The sequence below is a fragment of the Schistocerca americana genome, chromosome 4, assembly GCF_021461395.2.
Source record: "Schistocerca americana isolate TAMUIC-IGC-003095 chromosome 4, iqSchAmer2.1, whole genome shotgun sequence".
In the NCBI taxonomy this organism is placed as follows: domain Eukaryota; kingdom Metazoa; phylum Arthropoda; class Insecta; order Orthoptera; family Acrididae; genus Schistocerca; species Schistocerca americana.
Window position 1 is genome coordinate 594,243,141 of NC_060122.1, and position 21,852 is coordinate 594,264,992.

Sequence of the window (21,852 nt, forward strand, 5' to 3'; positions counted from 1 at the left end):
AATATCAATTCTTTAGACGATAACCGGTTTCAGTCTGTAACGACCATCCTCAGATTTTTTTACACCATGTCCTAAAGTGATAAGGCCATAATGGTGTAAGACAGATATGAGGATGGTAGTTACGGACTGAAACCGGTCATTGTCTAAAGAATTGATATTGTGATCAAAGACTGGAATAAAAAATATTTGACAGTATTGGATCACTGTTTGTATACGCGACTATGCCGCAGTTGGTGTTGACTTTTGTGGTTTTGTGACTCCATGTGGTTGTTTACAGATTATTTAGTAGACCAGTGAATTAAATTTAGAAAAAAATTCCTTGTTACATCTCATGTTACGAGTAAAAAACAAAATTTAAATAAGAAATAGAAAACATTGTATGCCATACCACGCATGTTCCAAGTCTTTGACAGAACATTCGTCTACAGAACAAAAGTAATTGGTCATCATATCGTTCCAAGCTTGCTTTGCTGCCTGTCACGGACTTTATGGTGTTGGGAAATGATCAGGGATAGACTGTGCAACACAATTAAGGGAATAATTTTTCGAAAACCCCTAGTTATTTCCCATTGCAAGGTAGAAGTTCGAAATTTGGCTAAGAGGTGTCAGCAAACTTTGTCCGTGATCATGCAAAAGTGCGTCATCCTGCGACTTCACCAACGGGCTCGGCAACGCATCAAACAGCAAGGCGTCGACACATGAGGGAAAAGGTCCAGAGTGAAGATCATGTGAGGTGTCAGGTGGTTCAATGATGTTACATTGCACCAAATTTCAACAAAATTTTGTCCAACGCCAAAGTGAGACATGTTGGGAAGTTCTTCATACATCCTCTTACACACATTTCACCCCATCTTTTGATGCCTCTGCAATGGAGATCAGAATGAGGGCGCCCAGCGTTGAAAACATGCAGTTTACTTATAGGTGACGAGAAAAATATTTCAGACACACTGACGTACAGAATCCACACGAATAGGCCCCTTTCATTGGAGCATTGATTCCCACACACATGTCATCATTAACCCACGTTTCGTCTGACATGAACTTCTGAGCTCTGACCTTCTCTTGGCATGTGTCGGCATCTTGCTGTCTGAAGGGTCACCGAACCCAAGGCGTCGCTCTTTTGCACCTTTACAAAGCAAGCCAAACGTCAGACTTCTACGTTGGAATGGGGGACAATTAAGCGGTTTCCAAAAAGTGATTCTTTAATTGTGTTACGCAGTGTATTTTTGGATCTACATTAAAAACTCTTTCTGAGCCATTGCTTTAATAATAACGAAAGCAACTTTTTTCGTTCAGTTTCATAGTTCTGCAGATAGGTGCTCTTCTCATTACAGTTGGTCTCTGTGTTGTAGTACATAGGCTATGAAACACTGGAGTGAAGCACATCTTTGCACTCACCAGTTGTCTCAACTGCAATAATTTGTGGCCTATTCTGCAGCTCTACTACCGCAACGACAGATACTACAAATCTGGAAATCCTGTCTTCTTGTTCATCGGTGGGGAGTCCGAAGCCAGCTCTTCATGAGTGAGTGGAGGATTCATGTTCACGCTGGCCAGGAGTTATGGCGCCCTCATGCTGGATCTGGAGCATCGATTCTATGGTTCCAGTAGGCCCACTAGGTGAGTACACCGTATTCACGTTCCTTAACAGTTCGTAGACTGGAGTCAAAACTACACGTAATCTATTAGCCTGAGCTGCAGGAGATGGACAAAATATCATCAACACCTGAGAATGAGACAAACTTCTATTGGAAGGCTGCCGGCCGTCACTTTGAATGAACAGCTTGTTACTGACGTAGGTTTGACAAACCAAAGTTATGCACATGAGACTGATCGTGGAGATGTTTGACAGACGTCACAAACCGGGAAGCAGCAAATCCTCTCGATGGTACAACTTAAAATGTTATGAGATGTGCTGGTTGTAACCACAGAAATATGTGAGCGTTGCAAACGGACACGTAAAATTTAGACACACATCGCGAATTTTCTTTCTATCAACCTGGAGTCTTCTGTGCATATGTCCATTACGCACAGTCGATAGCGCTCACCTCGAGAACAACTAAAAACGCTACAAAAATCAGTAGGCAGCTTGACTGTTGGATATGACTATTCAAACATTTGACTGATGCCAACACATTTTTATTGATAACGAGAACAACCCTTGTGGAATAAGTACCAGCCGTGTACACAGGCACTTTCGAATTATCTCACACACTTGCAGTCGTACAATATCGAAATCGGTACTATTTACAACGCAAACATGCGCTATGCACGTCTTTCTCCACTCACATTCACCACTAGGATATTTACCGATTAAATGACTTTACTGAAACTACGTGCCCATGCAATGCACCTCTTTCACTGCACGCAACTCCTGTCGTGTATTAACCTCTTGCGTCACGCCATTCTGGAGTCCCTGTTCGAACCCTAGTCAGTCAGAGGCCAGAAGAAGCTACACTTCTTTATAAGGTGATGGGAGACGAGAAATGTAATTTTCAGTTGTTCCTCGTGATCGAACATGCTCCCAGTGCATAATAGCAGCGCAATGTGTGTCACTGAATTGAGTTTATTCCATATCGCACACTATGACAGTTTCCATTCATTGCATTATATGGCTGGAATGACTGTGTCCCAGTAACCCAACATAGGGTTTCAGAATTGACTGATTTCATCATATTGCTAATTAGCCATAGATCGTACAGGAACACAGTTGTGCATAATTCAAAACCCACCACATACGGAGTCCGTGATAAATGACACGCTGCTTGTCATGAAGCCAGTGTCTCATTAAGACAAGTCCTATGTTAAATCTCACTAAAATCTTGAAACTCTCGTAGGTTAAGTCTGAGTTCTAATTCCATAGGTTAGATTATGCGTATTATGCTGATGATAATACTTATGAAATTTGCAATAGAAAAGTTTACCAGCTCCTCTAAACAGAGTGGAAAAGTTAGAGCATTCCCAGTTAGAAAGGCACAATTAGGCCCTTAGCGAAAAACACCCGTATAACAGAATTCCTTTTGTCACGTAATGTCCCTGATGCGGGCAATATTTTCTAGATCATCGCTCACTCGATTCAGTATTACGAGTACTAGATCCAAACTTCTATACATGTGACAGAAGTTTCCAATTTATCTTTGACTACTAATATCAAATACCGGCCTTAATTTGAGGAAGAAATTTCTGAGGATGTACGTCTGGAGTAACCATTGTATGGTAGTGAAACATGGACTGTGGGAAAACCGGAGCAGAAGAGAATCGAAGCATTTGAGATGTGGTGCTATAGACGAATGTTGAAAATTAGGTGGACTGATAAGGTAAGGAGTGAGGAGGTTCTACGCAGAATCGGAGAGGAAAGGAATATGTGGAAAACACTGATAAGGAGAAGGGACAGGATGATAGGACATCTGCTAAGACATGAGGGAATGACTTCCATGGTACTAGAGGGAGCTGTAGAGGGCAAAAACTGTAGAGGAAGACAGAGATTGGAATATGTCAAGCAAATAATTGAGGACGTAGGTTGCCAGTGCTACTCTGAGATGAAGAGGTTAGCGCAGGAAAGGAATTCGTGGCGGGCCGCATCAAACCAGTCAGTAGACTGATAAAAAAAAAAAAAAAAAACCTCCGCCACACATCGTCAGGTGGGTTGCGGAGTATGTATGTATGTATGTAGATGTAGATTATCTTCCTACTAAATGTGTATTGGCCTAACCCCGCACAGTGCATTTCTTGGATTCTAACAGAGGCGCCACTCTCATGTGAGTTACAGTATTATGGACTAATGGACTGTCATTAGTACTGATTTTCTGGGCACGAGAATGAATTGTCGCAGCTCCCCTGTCCACTACAAACACCAGATCGCAGTATTGTTGAGGCCTTGTGGCCTGCTGTAGAGAGAAGTGGGCAGGATCAATATTCACGTCCATCGTCGTTACCTGCACTTGCCACTGTTTCATACGAAGAATGGCATAAGATTTCCTTGAGAAGTATACACTATCTCTGTTTGTCCTTTCCGAGAGGACTGAAGATGTTTTGAATGCTAACGTGTGAGGCATGGTAATGTGTTGCGTTTGTGGTGTTTCCATATTTTCGTCGATCTAGTCGTAGTGTCATTATTGCCTCAGTGTTCCTACATTTCACCAGAATCCACTCTTATCTCCAATTTATTCATTCTTCTGTAAATAATTCTTGTAAGTGTTTTGCAACACTGACTTATTAAACTGATTGTTCTGTAATATTTACTTGTGTATTGTGCGTGTGTTGAACCTGGGACCTAGAAACGACCTCAGTGGTTCACAACCCAACAACAGGCTACAGCAGTCCACTCACCCCACCGCCGCCCCAAACCGATCCCAGGGTTATTATGCGGTTCGGCCCCCAGTGGAGCCCCCTATCCCCCTCTCTTCCTCAGGGAATGTCTCATACCAGACGTGTGTAACCCCAGGTGTTCGCGTGGTAGACTAATGATTTACGCGTACGTGGAGACAGTGTTTGCGTAGCAATCGCCGGCATAGTGTAACTGAGGTGGAATAAGGGACACCACCCTGCATTCGCCAAGGCAGATGGAAAACCGCCTTAAAAACCATCCACAGGCTGGCTGGTACACCGGACCTCGACACGAATCCGCCGGGCGGATTCGTGCTGGGGACCGGCACGCCTTCCCGCTCGAAAAGCAGGGTGTTAGACAGCGCGGCTACCCGGGAGGGCAATATTCACTTACTCAGCACCTTTTTTGTTTGGTATTGAAATTATTGCATTCTTCTTGAAGTGTGAAGGTGTTTTCAGTGTCTCACACATCTTGCCTATGACACTTAATAGTTCTGTTAGGGTTCTCCAAAGGTTCTCAAATATTTCGAGGGACTGTTGTCTACTCCAGGTGCTTTGTTTTGGCTTTGGTATTTCAGTGGCCTCACACATTGCTTTCGCAATATTACATCTCCCTACACATTTTCATCTACTTCCTCTCCCCTTTTCATTACATTATTTAGAAGATTTTTTCCTTTGTATATGTACTCCATCTTTCGACGTTTTTGCGGGTATGTTTGCATAGTTCTGCCGTTTCATTTGAGTTCTTGATTCTCATACAGCTGATTCTCCTTTTTCAGAAGGTCACTTTAGTCATCCTGTACGTGGAATTTGTGTTTTCTATAGTTATGCATGATTATACAATTCTCTGTTTCTTTTCTAGACCTTCCTGCTTTGCCATTTTGCGTTTCACACCAATATAAATATTTAGACGTGTGTATTATCATTTGCAAAATATATTTTCTGCATTTTTATATTTTTCTCTTTCATTAGTTGAATTCGGTATCTTGTGTTAGCCAACTATTTCTACTGGAACTTGTCTTTGGGTCCAGCATTTCGTCGCTACCGTGCGACTGTCGAACGAGCGAAGCTGGACTTTCGGTCGAACAATTCTGAGGCCTACAACTCCCCTTTCTCCATGTGGGAACTTGAATCGGCACTTACTGCGGCTTCTGACACCGCACCAGGTTACGACCGCATCCGGTACTCCATGCTTCGCCATCTGCCAGCGGCGTCAAAGGAAATCCTCCTCGAATGTTTTAATCTCATATGGCAGACAGGAGTGTTCCCCACCTCGTGGAGGGAGGCAATTCTCATCCCTCTACTCAAACCAGGAAAGGACCGCACATGTCCCGGTAGTTATCGTAGTATTGCCTTGACAAGCTGTGTCGGAAAGACCCTGGAACGAATGGTTAACCGTCGTCTGGTCTGGCTGCTAGAGACCAGGCAGCTCCTTAGCCGCTTTCAGTGTGGATTCCGAAAATTTCGGTCCACAGTCGACAACCTGACACTCCTCGAGGCGGCTATTCAGCAGGCTTTCCTCCGTCAGCATCACTGTATCGGTATCTTCTTTGATATCAGCAAGGCATATGATACTACTTGGAGACACTGTATTCTTGCACAACTGCATCAATGGGGCTTTCGTGGCCGCCTCCCCATTTTCATTCGGTCTTTCCTGTCTCAGCGGTTTTTTCGGACCCGCGTTGGTAACACACTGTCTGATCGCTTTGAGCAGGAGAACGGTGTCCCCCAGGGCAGTGTTTTAAGCGTTACCCTCTTTGCCATAGCCATAAACAGTATAACGTCTACAGTGAGGAGTCCAGTACAGTGCTCCTTGTTTGTGGACGACTTTGCTGTTTTCTGTTCCTCCTCCAGTGTTGCAACCGTGAGCCGTCAGTTGCAGCTAACAGTGCGGCGGTTAGAGGAGTGGGCTGCAAAGACAGGTTTTCGGTTTTCTGCCGATAAGTGTGTTTGTGTTCCTTTTAATCGTTCTCGTCGTCTTTTTACTTTGCCTGCCTTGCATATGGGGGATGCTGTCCTACATTTTAGAGACGCAGTGCGGTTTCTGGGACTAATTTTTGACTCCAGGTTGTCATGGCTGCCACACCTACGTGACTTGAAAGCCAGATCCCTGAAGGCACTCAACATCCTCAAGTGCCTCAGCCACAGGTCTTGGGGCGCGGACAGGGCGCGTCTCCTTCAGTTTTATCGGGCTTTTGTGCGTTCGCGGCTGGACTATGGGTGCACAGTATATGGGTCAGCGAGGCCGTCTTATTTGCGGATCCTTGACGCTGTCCACCATGCTGGGATTCGACTGGCCACGGGTGCTTATCGGACCAGTCCCATACCAAGTCTCTGTGCTGAGGCTGGCGAACCGCCACTTACCATCCGGCGGCAGCTCCTTCTGGTGCGCCAGGCTTGTAAGTTTCTTGCGGCTCCCAGCTCGCCTGCTCACCGCCTTGTTGCCCATCCACCTCTGGACCGCCTTTTTTCCCACCGTCCCCGGGCTACGTTGCCATTTGGGATCCGTGTGCAACGTGTTCTAGAGTCGCTCGGTGTGGAGTCTGTACAACCCCAAATCCAGGGTTTTAACCACCTGCCACCCTGGTTACTGAAGAGGCCCAGAGTGATTTTAGATTTATTGCAGTACAAGAGGGGTTGCACTCCTGCCACCGTTTTTCATGCAGCATTTTCTGCTGTTTTATCTGAGCACCACGACTATGTAGCGGTTTTTACGGATGGGTCGAAACAAGGGGATTCCGTTGGCTGCTCCGTTGTTTTTCCGGATCGTGTCCTTAAGGTCCGACTGCCTCCGCCTTTCACGGTCTTTGATGCAGAATTGTCTGCGATCTTGCGGGCGCTGGAGGAGATGAGACATTCTTCCTCTCCTAAATTTCTTGTCTGTTCCGATTCCCTCAGTGCCCTTCAATCATTGCACCATTTGTATCCGGCAGTTACAGTAGTCCAGACCATCCAGGATGCCCTCCTCCGACTACAGCGACTGGGGAAGGTTGTAGCTTTCTGCTGGGTTCCGGGGCATGTTGGCATTGCTGGGAATGAAGGGGCAGATCTCGCAGCCAAGGAAGCGTGTCTTGATCCACACGTATCTCAGTGTGCTATCCCCTTGCACGCACTCACCTCGCTGTTGAGCTCCCGAGTCATGTGTCGGTGGGAGGACGAGTGGCTGGACGTGACTGACAATAAGCTCCGTCTAGTCAAGCCCACAACGCGTGTGTGGTGTACTTCCTTTCAGCCCCATCGACGGGACGAGGTTCTCCTCACTCGGCTTCGAATAGGCCACAGCCCTATGACGCATGGCTTCCTGCTCCGGCGGGAGGACCCTCCACTGTGTGGTGCTTGCGGCGTCCAGGTCACTGTGCGCCACGTTTTATTGGATTGCGTTTTATTTTCTGACCAGCGGGCCGCGGCTGCCTTGCCAGCGGACCTGCCAACTCTTTTAGGCAACACTCGGACGAATGTGGTTAAAGTTTTAAAGTTCTGTGCCATGTCGAATGTTTTTACAAAGATTTTAGGGAGGGGATTTTAACTTGTTTCCTGTGTGACAAGCTCGCCCATATTTTATGTAAGTGGCCAGACACTGACGGTTTCCTATGTCATCCTTGTCGCTATGTTATCCCTTACCTTAGGTTTTACCTTCTCAGGTCGTATTTTCCCTCTTTTCCTGCTTTGAGTGTGTTTTTCAGTTTCATTAGGTCTCTCCACATTCGTTCCTTTTACTGTGTGTCAGGGCGCTGATGACCTCGATGTTGAGCGCCCATAAACCCCAACACACACACACACACTCTTTTTGCCCATTTGATCCCCTGCTACCTCTACTATTTTGTCTCTCAAAGCTAACCATTTGCATCGTACTGTATTCCTTTCCCCTATTTCTGTCAATAGTCGCCTAATGCTCTTTGCAAAAATTTTATATCCTCCTGAGAAATTCTCGCCTGTATATGCCAGTAAATGACTATTTTACTGCAGGATTAAGTCTTACAGTACAATTGCATGTCCTAGGGAAATCTAACGGCTTCAGCTTCCCCTTCCTTTTACCTGTTCGCAGCAGCTGCGTTTTAAATGACAAATTGGCTAACATTACAAGGCTAGATCAGTCAATCATCCAGATTGTTTCTCCTATAGCTTCTTTACGAACCATATGTAAGTCTAATCTCTCTACAGACATCCCCCGCCATTGATAAGGGGGCATCCTACTATATGGTTATCTGTCACGTGAATGTAGGTTTGTTACCAAGATCTGTTGAACGTTGCTAAAAGCGTACGTTTCCATTTTATAAAACCAAAGTTGCTACAAAATTTTCTCAGGTAAAAGAACTGCACTTAAAAACTTTATGCTAAAGTAATTATTCTTTTCCGTACTTTACGCTAAAACCTTGTACGAGAGGCGTTCGGCGAGTAATGCAAACATGTGGTTTTCCTGAAAGCAGGTTGGTTTTATTCAGTTTTCCAATAAATCTCTTATTCTCAAGTCTTTTCACTACAAAACCCTATTCGTCAACACAACCTCCGTTCAATGCGATCACCTTACGCCACCTTATGGAAAGGCCTGTATGCCCGCATGGTCTCACACTACTGGTCGACCTTGGAGCCAACGTGCTGCTGCATCAGTAACCTCCACATCATCCATGTACTGCTTCCCGCGGAGTCTACCCTTCATTGGGCAACTGCTCACAGACGGTTCTTCATTGTTCTTTACGGTCTTCTGCCGTGGTCTAAGGGTAGCGTCTTTGATTATTAATCAAAACGTTCTCAGTCTCCGGTTCGAAAACCGCTACCAATTAAATTTTGATTAATAATCAGCATTAGCGGCTGAAGGTTTCCGGCATAGGAAGTCACCCTCATTCTGCCAACAGCCTTGGTTTCTCCGTTAGCAAAAGATTCCGGAATAGCCCCCATTCGGATCTCCCGGAGGTGACTGTCAAGGGGTAGGTTACCATGAGAAAAATATTGAATAACCAACGGAAGGATAACGTTCTACGAGTCGTGGCGTGGAATGTCAAGCTTGAACGTGGCAGGGAAGCTAGCAAGTCTGAAAAGGGAAATTCAAAGGCTCAATCTAGATATACTAGGGATCAGTGAGGTAAAATGGAAAGAAGACAAGGATTTCTGGTCAGATGAGTATAGGGTAATATCAACAGCAGCAGAAAATGGTACAACGAGAGTAGGACTCGTTACGAATAGGAAGGAAGGCAGAGAGTGTGTTATCGTGAACAGTTCTGTGATAGGGTTGTTCTTATCAGAATCGACAGCAAACCAACATCGACAACGATAGTTCAGGTATACATGCCGACGTTGCAGGCTGAAGATGGAGAGATAGAGAAAGTATATGAAGATACTGAAAAGGTAATATAGTACGTAAAGGGAGATGAAAAACCTAATAGTCTTGGGGGTATGAAACGCAGTTCTAGTGGAAGGAGCAGAAGAAATGGTTTCTGTACAGTATGGGCTTGGGACAAGGAATGAGAGAGGAGAAAGATTAATTGAGTCCTGTAATAATAATAGGGAATACTCTATTCAAAAACCACAAGAGGAGGAGGTATACTTGGAAAAGGCCCAGTGATACTTGAAGATTTCAGTTAGATTACATCGTGGTCAGACAGAGATTCCGCAATCAGACAATGGATTGCAAGGCGCACCCAGGAGCAGATATAGATTCAGATCACAGTGTAACGGGAGTGGGCTGAAGTTAGATTAGTCAGGAAGAATGAATATGCAATACTAAGGTATGATGAGGTACTCTGCAAGCTGCAGCTACTGCAATAAGGAATAGCTCAGTAGGCAGTACAGTTGAAGAGGATTGGACATCTCTAAAAAGGTCATTCACTGAAGTTGGAAGGAAAATGATAAGTACAAAGAATGTAGCCGTGAAGATACCATGGGTAACAAAAGAAGTCGCTGAGGAATGAAATTAATAGGAAGGAACGACAAGCTAAGAAAAATGTGAAGAAATCGAAAAAGAAATGACTGTCGGAAGGATTGACTCAGCATACAGGAAAATCAAAACAAACTGAAAACAAGGGTGGCACCATTGATACGGGAATTCCATTATTAACTGCAGAGGAGAGAACGGATAGGTGGCGAGAGTAGATTGAATGCCTTTATGAGGGGGAACATTTGTCTGATGTGTTAGACGCAGAAACAAGAGTCGGTTTAGAGGAGATAAGGGATCCAGTATTAGAATCAGAGTTTAAGAGAGCTTTGGAGGAGTCAGGAATAAATAAGGCAGAAGAGATTGATAACATTCCATCAGAATTTCTAAGGTCACTGGGGGAAGTGGCAACAAATAGATTATTTCACGTTGGTGTGTAGAAGTATGCGTGTTAAAGATGGATATGTAAAATAAAGTGATAGAATGTTTGAGTCTGGCGACATGCGATCTGACTTTCAGTTAAATATCATCCATATAATGCCGAAGACTGCAAGAGCTGACAGCTGCGAGAATTTTTTCACAATCAGCTTAACAGCTCAGTCACCCGGGTTGCTGACAAAAATAATATACACACGAATGGAAAATAAAATTGAGGATGTGTTAGATGACGATCAGAAGGTAAATGCACCAGAGAAGCATTTCTGATGTTGCGGTTGATAATTGAAACAAGGCTAAAGAAAAATCAAGACACGTTCATAGGATTTGTCGACATGGAAAAAGCGTTCGACAGTGTAAAATGGTGCAAAATATTCGAAATTTTGAAAGAAAGAGGAGTAAGCTATAGGGAGAGAGGGGTAATATACAATGTGTACCAGAGCCAAGAGGGAATAATAAGAGTGGACGACCAAGAACGAAGTGCTCGTATTAAAATGGATGTAAGACAGGGGTGTAGTCTTTCCCTCGTACTGTTCAATTTGTACATCGAAGGAGCAATGATGGAAATAAAAGAAAGGTTCAGGAGTGGAGTTACAATTCAAGGTGAAAGGGTATCAATGATACGATTCGCTGATGATATTGCTATCCTGAATGAAAGTGAAGAAGAATTACATGATCTGAAGAATGGAATGTACAAGCTAATGAGTACAGAATATGGCCTGAGAGTAAATCGAAGAAAGACGAAAGTAATGTGAAGTAGCAGAAATGAGAATAGCGATAAACTTAACATCAGGATTGATGTAGATGGAGTTACGGAATTCTGCTACCTGGGCAGCAAAATATTCAATGACCTGCGGAGAAAGGAGGACATCAACAGCAGGCTAGCACTGGCAAAAAGGGCGTTCCTGGCCAAGAGAACTCTACTAATATCAAACACAGGCCTTAATTTGAGGAAGAAATTTCTGAGAATGTACATTTGTAGTACGTCATTGTATGTTAATGAAACATGGACTGTGAAAACCGGAACAGAAGAGAATCGCAGCATTTGAGATGTGGTGCTACAGACGAATGTTGAAAATTAAATATACTGGTAGGGTAAGGAATGAGGAGGTTCTGCGCAGAATCGGAGAGGAAAGGAATATGTGGGAAACACCGACAAGGAGAAGGGACAGGATGGTAGGACATCTGTCAAGACATCAGGGAATGACTTCCATGACACTAGAGGGAGTTGTAGAGGACAAATACTGTAGAGGAAGACAGATATTGGAATACATCCAGCAAATAGTGGAGGACGTAGGTTGCAAGTGCTACTCTGAGGTTAAGGGGTTGAACTTGTGTCGGGCTGCTTTAAACCAGTTAGAAGACTGTTGATTCAAAAAGAAAGAATGGTCTTCTGTTAGGCGGGGAAGGAACCCAGCGGGCACACTCCTTGGAGTATCCCACCTGCTTTACGAGTGTGTCAGGACTACCAACAGAGACGTCCAGCTGTGCAGCGAGTTATTTGACTGTGATCGGTCCATCACCTCGAAGGAAACGGTTTGCACGTTCCAGCAATGCACGAGTCACAGCTCTGTGCGGCTGGGACGCGAGGGTTCGGGCAAGTTTGCGCGGCCTTGTTGCGATGATGACAGACACCTCGAACAACGACTCACCGTGCTTTTGTTCACTGGCAGGTCTCCGTAGACATTCTGCAAGCGCCTATGAATATCTGCGATGTTCTGGTTTTCCACCAAAAGAAACTCAATGACCGCTCTCTCCTTGGAATGCACTGCTGTTACAGACGCCATTTTCAAGGACATGTGTAGCCCCGCCATTTACCGGAACTTCACGAAACGACAGGGGCTGTACCGGAAGTATTCCACGATGCCCCACAACAAATTCCGCATTTCTTCAACCGAAATTTGACGAGGAAGAAAGTGTTGCATTACTTATTGAACGCCACTCGTACTACGGCATAACACTCTAGTATAGGTGCATCAGCTCTACGTGAGCCACTGTAATGAGTCTTCTGAATTCCCGAAGAAAATCATGAGCGAAGTGATACAGTACAGTGAAGTCGCATTGACGGGGATGCTTGTTAACATCATAGGCCTGTAATATAGATTTAGGTTTTTCGTAGATTCCCTGTATCGGTCCTTGGATAGTTCCTGTTATACTAGTTTGGCTAAATTCTTTCTCAGTTCTTTCCCAGTCCGAATTTGTATTTGTACTCTACTTCTAATTACCTCTTCGTAGACTGAACGTTAAACACTAATTTTTCTACCATGTGGCATACAACTTGCCAATATGCTCGATAATTTATTTCCCGCGTAAGAGGCGCAGTCTTTGGCCATCGTGATAGTGAACATTAACAGTTATTTATATATACAGTCTTAGTGATTATTTACGTGAAAATGCGTACGCTCTCTCCCGGTGTATTGACAATTACCACATGTAAAGGCAGAGTATATTCAGCTTCAGCCTTAATAGTACTTTGGCGGATTGAAAAATATGTTACTATGTGAAAATATCCAGTATAATCCCTAACAGTTTCTTGTATGTCAATTAAAATATTAGCTAATTTATAGGAAACTATCAGCCTCGATTGCGGTAATGAAACCAAACTTTACCTAGGTTTCATCCCAATAATTGAGCCTTCTTCAGGAGATATACCTGAATCTATAATTTGTCTAAGAGGGCATGGTCTAGAAATAAAACTAATACGGCCTGAATTGGCGTAGTCACATTTTAAAAATGCGGTACATAAGTTCTAAGTCAACACCAAGACTTAGTACACATTTTTAAAACGTGACTACGCCTATTCTGGCTGTTTTAGTTTTATTTCTAGACCATGGCCTCTTAGACAAATTCTGGTGTATCTTCTGAAGAAGGCTCAATTATTTGGACTGAAACCTAGGTAATGGTTGGTTTCATTACCGCAATCGAGGGTTATAGTTTCTTATATATTAGATTATCACAATTGCTGACTGTGCTGCGATGTTGAAAGTACTAAAATATTAACTACCTAAATGTAACTAATTAAATGATACAATTTTAAAACCACTGTTGTTAAAAATTTCGTTGTAAGCTGATGATGATCAAAATTTCGATAATATACCCTTTTAATGGCATCTATTTTTCAGACACTCAGCTTCTAAAATTTTAGCTATAGCATAAAAGTATAGCACATGTGATTCCTGGAACAGACATGGAGTCTGGCACCAGCGGTTGCATTGAGAACGTGCAGTTATGACTTGACTTGTGCCAGTTTAATGTTGGCACGGACTTATTACAAACGCAGGTCGGAACTTCGCGGCAGTGTTTTCTCACTGACCGCCGTTCATCAAGGAATGATTCAAATGGCTCTGAGCACTATGGGACTCAACTGCTGAGGTCATTAGTCCCCTAGAACTTAGAACTAGTTAAACCTAACTAACCTAAGGACATCACAAACATCCATGCCCGAGGCAGGATTCGAACCTGCGACCGTAGCGGTCTTGCGGTTCCAGACTGCAGCGCCTTTAACCGCACGGCCACTTCGGCCGGCTTTCATCAAGGAAAAACAGCAGTATAACCTCACGTCCAGTGCATCACTGAATGGTTAAATAAGATTAAATGAACCAGTTTGTCTTACAAAACGTTGGAATATAGTATTATAATTGTAGTACCAGCAACAGTATAGAGTTTTCTCTGCCTCGCGATGACTGGGTGTTGTGTGCTGTCCTTAGGTTAGTTAGGTTTAAGTAGTTCTAAGTTCTAGGGGACTGATGACCATAGATGTTAAGTCCCATAGTGCATCTGAACCATTTGAACAGTATAGAGGTTGTTAACGGCAAAGCTAAGCTTCATAACGTTCTTGGAAAAGGCCAAACATGACAGCGCAACATCTTCCTTAATAAAGATGATGACTTGAACCTTGTTATGGATACACAAGAAGCAACTGTCATGTGTTTCTTAAACTTTAGAAAAGCCCTTGGCATCGCTGCTTGTGACATTTCACTTGGCAAACTTAGCAGCCTAACCTTCTGATCAAGTTCAGTCTAATGGTTTCGCTCATACCTGACGTCTCGCCAGAAATTCGTCATGTCCAGCACCATAAAGCCGCAGTGCAAGGCAAGTAGGATCAGACGTCCCCCTGGGTTCGGTATTAGGTCCTGTACGTAAATGATGTGCCATCAATCTTGTCCAAAAGAAAAATACATAAGCGTTGATGATCTCTGGCTGTATCTAAGTGCAATAGCTACAGACCTGAAGACAGTTATCAGAATCTCAATACCGACCTGTGTGAACTGTCAAAATGGGCGCAAGATGTAGAGTACCGGTTGGTCATTCCACCGTCTTTAATCCTAAATGGGATAAATATCAACTTCTCTCCTTCATCAAAAAATGTAGGAGCAATTATAGATAAAAATCTAATTTGGACTGAGCAAATAACTGCAGTGTGCAAGAAGGCATGATCATCTCTCCATGCCCTACAAATACACTCTTACCTCTTGACCTGAAAAAGAAACTTGTACAAACACTTACACGTCCAATTATTGATTTCAGCGATGTTATCCAACAAAGCCGTTCCCAGGAAACTGATTATGAATGCCTGTGTTCGTTGTAGTTGTGATGTTTGACTCCTTGATCACATTTTACCATCATTTACACAGATATCCCGGCTACGTGAAGAAAAGCACAGACAGTTCCATACCATTTGTTCTCTCTACTGACTTATCAAAGAATACCGTCTCTCATATCTATCCTAACCTTAAGGCTCTTGTCTGAACAACAAGGCAGAACCAAACGTTCCCATCAGAGCAAAGTCCTTTCTGTCCCACCCCATCGTTCAGCTACCGTCTCGAAGTCCTTCTGTGTGGCAGGGTCCCAACTCTGGAACAACTTCCTACCTTATATTAGCTAACCTCCATTTTCTGCTGGCGGGTAAGTACATATCTACTAAAGCACCAATAAGATTACCGCTGTCCCTGTACGCACTCACCACCCTTGTACATCCCTCTTTCCAACTAGATCATTCCCAGTAATCTTAGCCGACGTAGTCTCGTTAAATTTCGTTTTCCTAGAACTCGCTATATCGGAAGACGTCTATTCCGTCGGCCTATAAATTCTTCTTACATTTGTCGGTGTCATTTTTGTTAATAATATCACAACTATTGCCATTATTGTTGTTATTATTACTACTATCACTATTAGTATTAGCAGCACCAATAGTACAAGTAACGCCTCTATTAATTTTCTTAGTTGATATTCAGTATAATTTAGTCACACTGCCACTTCAGACACAAAAATCATTTTAATACTAGTTGTCTTCTTAAAACTGTTATATCTTTGGTACCTATAATGTAATAAATTCTGTATGTGTCAAATCTTGGTTCGATGTAAGAGACGGCCTGATGGCCCTAATCAGATCAGGTTAAATAAATAAATCAAATAAATAAATATGGTGAATTATACACTTTGTTAGGCTCTGAAACCGTGCGTAAAAAGCCCGCAAGTATTTCAAACCCTCCACATTAATTTGCTCAAGCAAACGTCTACACTGAAATACAAGAACAAGTATTCAAAAGACTTTATGCATCGTCTTTCAATTTATCGTTCGTACTTAGTCTATTTGTAAGTGCCAATAACAACAAAAATTGTATCTCCTTCAATGGACCTGACTGTTCCGCTACTGAAGCAGTTCTCATTAATAACTGTCGTTACGTATTTATGTTCCTATTTAGGAACTTTATCGATTTTGACTTCGACTTGGTATTGTAAAATACAATCAGTTTTCACTTCCAAATATTGGGTGTGCTTTGTAGTAGAACACTCGAAGGTAAAGTATCAAGTTCGTATGAAACATCCGCAGTTTGTTAGGATAACAAAGCAAGCAATAAAACAAAGGTTAAGAAAAGATAAAAGACAAAAACCTCCACTAGCACAGGTGCAAGAGGAGATGCCGTCATCATACATACGTAAGTAGGGGTTACGAGCGAAGCCAATTAGGAAACGCAGACACCGTATGACGATCAGCATATCTTGGGACAAACTGTCTTTTGGTTATTCTTCCTGTAAGAAGACATTGAAAGACCTAAGTCGAAACAAGGACCCTGGAGCACACGACATTCCGCCAGATATAGTGGCATTCTTGGAACAGTCAGCCGTGACAAAACTAATAAAACTGATGTGCAAGATACATGAGACAGGCAAAACACCTTCAGACTTCAAGAAGAATTTAATAATTCCAATTCCAAGGAAATCATGTGCTGTAAGGCTTGAATATTATCGAACTATCACTTAGATAAGTCACTGTTACAACATACTGACACGAATTATTTATGCAAGAATGGAAGAACTGGGAGAAACCGATAACAGAGAAGATTAGTTTGTATTCCGGAGAAATGCAGGAACACGCGAAGCAATATTGACCCAACGACATTTGTTAGAAGATAGGTTAAGAAAAGACAAACCTACGTCCATCGAAATTGTAGACTTAAAGAAAGTTTTTGTAATTGTTGACTGGAATTATCTCTTTGAAATTATGAATGTACCAAAGGTGAAATACGGGGAGCGAATGGCTATTTAAAACTTGTGTAGAAACCAGACGCAGTAATAAGAATCGAGGGGCACTAAAGAGAAGCAGTGGTTGAGAACCGAGTGAGACGTTATTCAATCTGTGCTTTGAGCAAGCAGTAAAAGAAACAAAAGAAAAAAATTACATAAGTTGTTAAGGTACAGGGAGAATAAATAAAAACTTTGAGGTTTGACGATGACATTATAATTTTATCAGAGACAACAGACGCGGAAAAGCAGTTGAACGGAATGGATGTCTTCTTGAAAGAGGAAATTTAAGATGAACATCAACAACAGCAAAACAGACGTAATGGAATGAAGTCGAATTAAACCAGGTAATCAAATGAAGCTACATAGTTTCAGAGAGCATTTCAACTTTCATTCGTCTCTTCAGTCTGCATATACACATGAAATCATGTGGTACTGAAGGAACTAGATTAGGAAACAAGAGTCTTAAAGTAGTTTATGGATTCTGCCATTTGGGGCAGTAAAATAAATGATGATGGCTGAAGTAAAGATGATATAAAAGTAGACTCGCAGTGCAAGAGAAGGGCTTCCGAAGAAGAGAAATTTGTTAACATCGACTATAGAGGTAAGTGTTAGGAAGTCCTTTCTGAAGTGTAGCCTTGCATTGAAGTCAAATGTCGGTAAGAAACAGTTCAGATAAAAGAGAATAGAGTCTTGTCAAATGTTGCACTGCAGAAGAATGTTCAATAATAGATAGGGATAGTGCGTAACTAATTGAGGAGGTACTTAAGAGAATTAGGGAGGAAAAAAGTTGTAGCACTACTTGATTAAAAGAAAGAATAGCTTACAGATCACCAGTTAAGTGTTGGAGAGAAGTGTGTGTGTGTGTGTGTGTGTGTGTGTGTGTGTGTGTGTGTGTGTGTGTGTGTATAGGGGGGTGGGAGGAGGAGGGGAGGGGGAAATAGAACTCGTAGAGGAAGACCAAGAAACGAATACAGTAGGTAAATTCAAAAGGATGTAGGTTGCAGTACTTATTCTAAGACCAAGATGCTTGCACTGGGTAGTGTAACACGAAAAGCCGCTTCGGACTCAAGACCACGACAACAAAAACGCAGTTTGGAGTCTGTGAAAGTGTTTTATTTGCCTTTCTGGTTAATATCTCACTGCAAATAAACATTTTAAGGTACAGTGTAATGTAGAACCCTACATTACACTGCTTGAGGAGATGATGTGGCTACAATAATGCTGCCACAGTGAGGCCTTTCGTAATAAATACGAGGCGTGCTACAAAAGTAATGAGACTAATAATGTTGCGCATAAACCGGCAATTCTGTTGCCTCTCTATTCGCACGACAGTTACTTTGGATTGTGACCTTTACCAGTTTCAGTGTTTCTTAGTTACTGCAAGAGTGTGGGTATAAAGTGGAGTTTTGTTTCTCACGTATGTTACGAATGCAGACAGCAAAAGTACGAGCAATACAGCGTCATAAAATTTTGTTTGAAACTTGGCGAAACCACCGAAGTGAATAATGACAGGTCGTAGATGTGTTACAGAGTACAGTTACTGTCGAGGGCGTAACGGTTCACAAGTTACAACCTTTTTTAGGGGGTACAGGTGAAATTGTATAACTGTAGAACAGATGAAAATGTGGAAACAGTCACGTGTCCAGTGATATCAGATAGTCGATTGACAATGTCAATGATTAGCAGAGCGCTAAATTTGAACGCGTTTAGTGTCAATCAAATTCTATCATAAGTCATGCAAAAATGGTTCAGTGAGCCTGACACAGAACAGAGGATCAGTTAGAATAGTAGGTGTATTTATTATCTGGACCGCCTTCAAATGTAGCCATATTCTTCATTCTCGGTATCACAGATGCTGAATAGTGGAAACAATTCCGGCAAAAGTCTCCCTATCCGGAGGCAGCACGAATGAGTCTATCCATAAACAAAAACTCATTAGTTTCTTTACAGCTAGAGTATCGTTGACAAAGAATTATCGCTTTCAGGACAAACTGTCAGCTAACTTCATTGGGAAGTCCTTGAAAGACTCAGGGTAAGAAAGGGACATGTACAACAGCTGGATGCTCCACCATGACAATCAGCGCTGTGACACAACATTCTCCAGCAATGACCTTCTGCGAAAAGAGGTGATTTTGATACTGTTTGCTACATTGAGAAAAGCGTAATAGACGTCCTGGAAGATATTCCAGCAGAAACATCCCAGTACTGCTATGGAGACAGGAAACAATTCCCCTGGCAGCAACGAAAGGGATCTTGAACAGGTCAATGTTGGTACGTAAGAAGAAAGCAGTTCATGGTTAAAAAAAGAAATCAGTTATTTTAAAAATATATCATTTCAGTCTCTGATTGCAATTTTTTTTATTTTCAGTAACCGGTTTCAGGCAAGTTGCCCACCTTCCAATCAAATATTGCAGTTACAGAGTAACGAGTCACTACAGAACTATTGGTTTTGACAGCGAACCAATAGTTCTGTACTGACACGTTACTCTGCAATATATGATCTGAAGACGGGCAGCTATCCTGAAACCGGTTATTGAAAATAAAAAAAATAGCGATCCAAAACTGAAATGCCACATTTTTATTCAAAGAACGATCGCGGCTGTCCCAATGAGACAATCATCTCTAGTTTTGATAAAGTTAAATTATAATTTTCAGACAGCTTGCAAAACGTAAATTATTTTACTAAAGTATGTCAAACATATCGAAACACCCGTTAGAGAGCTATCGTGTCTCTAGATCCACAGTATATGTCGCCCCTGGAATGAAGCCCATCTTCAGGAGTGGAGATATGCAGAATTACGTGGTCGTAAATTGAAAGGTAGAAGATTATTCTTAAGTATCTCTTGTGCTGCAGAAGATGACTGCACGAAAAATGCAAGACGTACAGAAAACATACAGCGTATAGAGAGTCTCCCAAAGTTTTAAACTTACATTACGATTGCTCAATCTGGGCACCATTCGTGACCTGGCAACCGACAATACGAGAGTGAAATTTAGTGAAATTGTCGACACGAATTGGCTGGGAAGGCGCAACAGGAGTCAGACATAGTAATTTTTTCGTTGGGTTGCCTATCTGCAGCCATGAACTAATTCGATGTGACAATACGGAGTGGATGATTTGTCTACGTGTTGTGTGTATGACACACCTGATCCCTAGTGCAAGTACGGCACAACGTGTATCACGAATCTTCTGTACACCTTCTACACAATGGCGCATTCGTCTTCCGAAGCCCCGGAAATACCTACGAACAACCCTGTATTTTACTGAAACCTCAGATTCATTTGCTCCTACAATGCAACACTTTTTAAAAACGATCAGCGTAAGCATATTCGGTCAGCCCCCGCTTGCTTCCGCAGGGACATCAGCACGACGAACCTGCGCTACCTGATCTCGACGCAGGCACTGGAGGACCTGGCGTCCTTCATCCGGCAGCAGCGCCAGGAGAACCCTCAGCTGGGCGCCGCCAAGTGGGTGGTCTTCGGCGGCTCGTACTCCGGCAACCTGGCCGCCTGGGCGCGCCTCCGCTACCCGGACATCACCGACGGAGCCGTCGCCTCCAGCGCGCCCGTTCTGGCACAGGCCAACTTCCCAGGTAGCCCTCTGCACACCAGCAACAGCTTCCCGCGTCGCTGTGATTATTCATTCCGTATTTCCATCTCCACAAGTGCTTTTATGTATGACAAAAATGTGTCCATTGACATTTGTTTTCCAATTTTGAGTAATTAGAAAGTTTTAAATACGTTGGATGCAGTATATCACAAGAAGACGAAATTGGCTTTCAACATAAGACAGAGAAATTTAAATTAATGAACGGTAATACTAAATGAACCTTAATGAAGGTAAGGAAAGAGACACTTCTAGAATTTTTAAAAAAAAAAAAAAAAGTCGCTGTCAGTTGTATTTGCAACTTATGGAAGTGCAACCTGGATAACAACGAAAAAGGATATATTACGAGGATAATTCCAAAAATTCCAAAATTAAGGTTTCCTATTTTTTTATAAGTACGTAGACTTGTTTATTTCTACAATGGTTCACATCAGTTTACAGCTTGAACACTTAGCTATTTTTCGACATAATCACCATTTCTGTCGATACATTTTTGTAGACGCTGTGGCAGTTTTTCTACGCCCATGTCATACCAGTTCGCCGCTGATAATTCTCCCTGCAATCGTACTCTAGACTTGGTGTTTGTGTCTGTTTTATCAGGTTTCTCATCTTGTAATCCCTATATCTAAAAGGGAAAGTCAAATGAAAGCGACACAGATAGATAAAGTAAGTAAATAGTTCATTTCAAAAGTAATCGTCTTAACTTATAATACATTTATCCGAATGTGAGAAAAGACGGGCAGTGCCCTCACGGAAAAACGTTTGCAGCTGCCTACGGAACTATGAATGTATCAAATTGTGCAGTGAAATTTATTGAGGAGTGGATGTTCGCTTAAGTTGACGGATATGGGGAAGCCACATCAGCTGCGAATCGAAGACTAGTGGCAGAAATAGGTAACTGATCGTCTACGTAAAGCTCTGGGTGTGGATGCGCACCACAGTGGCTACAGAATTATATGGCATGAGTCTGAAAACCGAAAGCCATGGTTGACAGCCCATGACTGCCCCTTTTTTTGGCTCCCTGCAGGCAACACTCAGCCACAACCACACTAGAGAGGTAATAATAAAAGCAAAAATCGTTGGTATA

General features: G+C 42.7%; 1 protein-coding gene across 1 annotated transcript in view; it reads left to right on the plus strand.

The window, feature by feature from the left end:
* Window positions 1-1,540: 1,540 nt before the first annotated feature.
* Window positions 1,541-21,852, plus strand: part of LOC124613638 (thymus-specific serine protease-like) — a 60,809-nt gene continuing 40,497 nt past the window's right edge. The window contains exons 1-2 of the mRNA XM_047142353.1: window positions 1,541-1,620; window positions 20,516-20,751. Coding sequence (XP_046998309.1) covers window positions 1,541-1,620; window positions 20,516-20,751 — 316 coding nt within the window. The remainder of the gene's footprint in view (window positions 1,621-20,515; window positions 20,752-21,852) is intronic.